We start from the raw sequence: 5,218 nt of genomic DNA on the forward strand, positions 1-5,218 counted from the left end.
ACGCTTACACGCTGTGAACGGAGTTAGCTAAACTTACAAAATGGTAAATTACTTAGAACAAAAATAATATATAAAAAATAAAATAAAATTTGTGTAAAAACGGTGGAAATGAGTACAATAAAAGTGTTAAACTTTGTAAAGTGTGCTAAAACCAGCGGAGGATTAATTTTTGTGATCAAACCAAGCCACAGTAACGTTTAGCCTGTTCCCGCACTCCAGGATTTGCAGGTTTTACAGGAACAGCTGTTTTCGCTTTTAATAAACCGTATGTGAACGTGGCGTACGGGAACCACTTTGGGCTAAATCCTGCAAAACCTGCAAATTGTAGACGTTCTGGAACGCACTAACTAAATCAAAAATTAATTTTGATGCAAAATTTCGAGCTCCAGCTCAATGCGAACTTTTTCGCAAGGGCTATACAATACATTTAAATAAAAAAATAAAGAACAAAATATATATATTTTTCTTAAATAAGTAACATATTTTATAACTCCGAATAAGTTCGAATCGTACTCGGCTTCAGTTTTCAACTAATTTAACAAAATTTCGTCAAAACCTAAAATTTGGAACACAATATTTATACTTTGGACTATTCCGAATTACTCCGAATTTTTCGGTGTTTGTTAAAACGTGATTTTCAAACAAAAATATAATAAAAATTATAAAACCTTTATTAAAACCTAATTTTTCGTCATATTGTAATTTCGGTCGTACTTTTCAGTTCATGTAATAATTTTTTACGAATTTAATAAGAACAATTTTTGTTTACTTTCCCAAAAATTTCTATTGCATTCGAAAAATCAAAAAAAAAGAAACTTTAAGCGTAATTATACGAGAATCACTGAAATTTAACTATTGACAATAAAATATTTATCTTTGAAGCAGTACTAAATAGATACTTAAATTTCCTTTCTTTCTAAAACTCTTATTTCTTGTCTTTGCAGAAATTCTTCCTCGTTGCCTTTGCTGCCATCTTGGCTTGCGCCAGCGCTGATGTCTCAGAATTGGGCTACAGCTACGAGCAACCTGCACCTGTGTCTTTTGCTGCCCCAGCCCCCGCACCCGCACCCGTAGCACAGCCTGACCGCACCTACGTGCCACCAGCACATGCACCAGCCCCAGTTCATGTTAATGTGCCAGCTCCAGCTCCCGCTCCAGTGCACTTCTCCGCTCCAGCTCCAGCCCCCGCACCAGTGCACTATGCTGCTCCAGCTCCAGCCCCAGCTCCAGTTCATGTAGCTGCTCCAGCTCCAGCTCCAGTGCACTATGCTGCCCCAGCTCCAGCCCCAGCTCCAGTCCATGTGCCAGCTCCATCTTACATTCCCCCAGCACCAGCACCAGCTCCAGTGTACCATGCCGCTCCAGCCCCAGCCCCAGCTCCCGTGCACTACTCCGCTCCAGCCCCAGCCCCAGCTCCAGTGCACTACTCCGCTCCAGCACCCGCTCCAGCTCCAGTCCATGTGTCAGCTCCAGAACCTGCTCCAGTGCATTACTCTGCTCCAGCACCAGCACCAGCTCCAGCTCCAGTCCATGTACCAACTCCATCTTACATTCCACCTGCACCAGCACCAGCTCCAGCTGCAGTGCAATATGTTGCTCCAACTCCAGTTGTTGAACCAACTGAGGAAATTGAGCATCATGCTCCTGACGGTTACCGTTACAAGACTGTTCGTCGTCGCGTCTACAGACGTCGTTATTAATTTCCTTTTGTTTGGATGCATGATGATGATTTTATCCATTCGAATTCAAAATACTTATCGAATAAAAAAAGTTTAGTTTTTTATAAATAGAAACCAGATTTTTCTTGATTCTTGTGGTGGAATCGATCTTCCATTTTGTGGATTTAGCAATTTTTGTAAAATTTTTAACTCCTGGGTAACCATTAGGGGCCATGGATATAGTACAACTAAGCGGGCCCTTTGCAACCCTCAAAAAAGTTTCGATCGTGGAAAAAGAAACAATAATATTGGAAATAAATAATTTTTCTCCATGCAATTTCCGTAGCCGAAGCAAGTATCTTTAATCCCTTCTGGAAGTTGGACTAACATTATTCTACTCCATATTCAGATGATGTCGTCGTGGCAGTAATAGCTCTCTTTCCGTCAACTACTAGCGAATATTCAGATTAACTACACTCGCGATCTCAAAAAGTGGGCTTTGTTTAAATCGGAGCAACATGGAAATGATACTATATAAATAAACAAATATTTATGTATATAAAAAATCAAGGTAGAAAATAATTTTATCCAAATTTTTTTTTTTTAATTTGAACTGAAAACTATTGTTTTCTAACTAATTTTAAATTTTCAGAGAAAACATTTATTTGTTTATATTTTTTTTTAAATTTTTTTCTGGGTTTCTCTTTTAATGCTATTTTCCCAAAAACTATTTTCCCAAACATTGGTTTTTCCCAAAGGAATAATTTTTTGATGAAAATATTTTTTTCATGCTTAAGGGTAAATGGTTTTATAATTCTGGTAGACATCATTTTACTAAAAAGGTACTTTTAACTACATTTTTTTTCTCGTAAAAATCTTAAATTGATTTTTCCCCAAATATAATTTTTTTCCCAAACAACTACCTATTAGCCTATTTTACTAAAAAAATATATCATTTTCGAAATTTTTATTACCAAAAATAATTTTTTCCGTAATAAATAGATAATTTTTACTGAAACAATTTTTTTTTTCTCCACAAGATATTTGTCTCTAATATCTGGTATACTTTTTCTATTTCGTGTAAACATATTTTGCTTAAAAAATTGCTTTTTCCTAAATTATATTTTTCGGTCAAATTTTACAAAAAAAAAAATTGTTAAAACCTCTTTTTCTATACCTTTAATTTTTTTTATTTTCGAAATTATCATCTATTACCAAAAATTATTTTTTCCGAAACAAATAACTTTAACTGCAAAGATATTTTTTTCTCCACAAAATATTAGTCTGTAATGTCTGGTAAATTTTTTGTATTTAATTCCTAAAAAACTGTTTTATGCTAAATTGTGTTTTTTCGGTAAATTTTTTTCCTAAAAAATTATTAAAAATCTCTTTTTTTTCTATACCTACCCTTATTTTTTTTTTAATTCTTACATTGATAAATTTTTCTAATTTTGGTAAACATAATTTTTCTAAAGTTTCTTGACCGTACACAGTTTCATTATGAGTGGAGTAAATTTTTTTTGTGATATGTTTCCCTAGGTCCTGAAAGGCTTAATAATTTTAAATAAGCAAATTTTAAAACTAACTTTTTAAAAAAGCATACGTGGAAAAATTTCGGAAATTTAAAAAAAAAAAAAAAAATAAATAAAATTCAATTTCCAAATCAAGGAAGAATGTCTGTTTGCAAGCATTTCAATTCGAAAATATTTGCAATCGAAATTGCAATCAAAGAAAGAACACCTCAAACAATAGAATTCAAATAAATAATTGAATTGCAAACAATTACAAGCGAAATATAAATTTTGACCACATAGAAAATTTTAAACCGCCGCGAATTAAGCAAAGAACAGTTGCAAGCAAAAAAAAAAATGGCTGAGCGCTATTTACAACAAATCAATGGCGTACGAGCGAGCGGGCGAGCGCTCTACCAGTGTTGGCAAACAAAACTACAAAGGTAAATACAAATATGAGCGCAATAACTGTCAATAAACGCGGAAGCACTTTCGCCGCCTACCGCCCATACCGGCCCGCAAAAGCTGCTTTGTTAATTACATTTTGGTCAAATATTGGCAGCTCAATTAAATGAATTAAAATTGGTGAAGCGGTCGGAGGCAGCAGCAATGTGAGGGACGGCAGCTGGCATAACTACGCAGCAGATGGATGAGGATGAACAATTTATTAGGCGGTTTGTTGTGAGCGCCAGTTAGGCCTTTTTATATTTTTTTCTCGCTATTTGATAATGCGCCTAAATGTATGCTCGTGCACTGATTTGAAAAATTTCCTTTTTTGACAAATAGCCAATATGTTTGCCGACGCATGCGACTGCATGAAGGTGTTAAAAATGTGACAGGCAATTAAAATTACAAGCGCGTTGAATTTGTACGCAAAACCGCAGCAATCAGTTGTGAACATGCAGGCAGGCAGGCGGGCAGGCGGTGCAGTATTCCGCACCTCAACTCACTGCCACAGCGGCAATGATGTGGAAAGCCCAATGCGTGATTGTTCAGCGACCGTGGGGCTTCAATTCAGTCAGTTTGCACAGCTAATTAGAACACCACACTTCACCAACTGCTGCTACCCTCTCTCCTGTTTGCTTTCTACGTTACCCAATACCATCTTCCCATCCTAAGGGGCACCATTCTATGGCAGGCGTGAAAAATTTGCGTGTTAATGAGTCTGATGTCAGCTAATTATGATTATAATCGCACATAAATACTTTAGTGGCATACGGTGGGGGTCGGTCTGCCACAAAGAGCCTCCACCGAACGAGCCTTGGCTTTTTAGTTGTATTTTCAAATTTAAAATAATTGCATATTTTTAGGCGCTTTTGCTTTGAGCCTTTTACGTTTGAGAGATTGAATTAAAGAGATTAAGTGGAGNTCTGCCGCAAAGAGCCTCCACCGAACGAGCCTTGGCTTTTTAGTTGTATTTTCAAATTTAAAATAATTGCATATTTTTAGGCGCTTTTGCTTTGAGCCTTTTACGTTTGAGAGATTGAATTAAAGTGATTAAGTGGAGATTGGAGCGCTTGCGGCGCGTAAATTTATGAGGGCGTCAATAAAAAAATTTTATGTCATTATTGCAATAACCAAGCGCCCGCAAGTTTTACTAAAAAGATGTCTTCGAGTATCTGAATTTGTTGGGCTAAAACAATCGAAAAAGAGAAGTTGCTTAGAAAGGCTAGCACGAAGCTCCTTGAAATGTGGATTCGAAGACTGTAATGGAAACGGATAGGCCACACATTGTGCAAAGAAGGTGGCAGTATTGTAAATAAGGCCTTACAATGGAATGACCTATTCGAAAGATGAAGGCCTCCCAGCGGACCGCGCAAAACATGAAGAAGAACAGTCGATCAAGAGGCGAAGAAGCTAGGGTTAATCTGGAAGAAGCTCAAAGCGATTGCCAGAAACCAAACCAGATGGCGCGCAGACTTAGCTGATGCCCTATGTCCCGCTTGGGATTAAAGGAAACTAAGCAGAAGATAAATAAGATACGGAGCTTCCCTTTTCCGCACGTGGGTCTCTAATGATGAGCGATCACCGCCAGACTTATTTCCAGGC

At 37.0% G+C, this 5,218-nt stretch overlaps 1 protein-coding gene across 1 annotated transcript; it reads left to right on the forward strand.

The window, feature by feature from the left end:
* Positions 1-944: 944 nt before the first annotated feature.
* LOC108379667 (cyclin-dependent kinase inhibitor 1C) lies at positions 945-1,700 on the forward strand (the record flags this gene model as incomplete). The annotated part of the gene is made up of 2 exons (XM_017636014.1): positions 945-1,301; positions 1,626-1,700. Coding segments are annotated over 2 exons (432 nt in total), but the record flags the coding sequence as incomplete, so codon positions are not given.
* Between the last annotated feature and the right edge of the window lie 3,518 nt (positions 1,701-5,218).

This window comes from Rhagoletis zephyria, unplaced genomic scaffold (assembly GCF_001687245.7).
Source record: "Rhagoletis zephyria isolate East Lansing unplaced genomic scaffold, Rhagoletis_zephyria_1.1 Rzeph_scaffold_16972, whole genome shotgun sequence".
Classification (NCBI taxonomy): Eukaryota; Metazoa; Arthropoda; class Insecta; order Diptera; family Tephritidae; genus Rhagoletis; species Rhagoletis zephyria.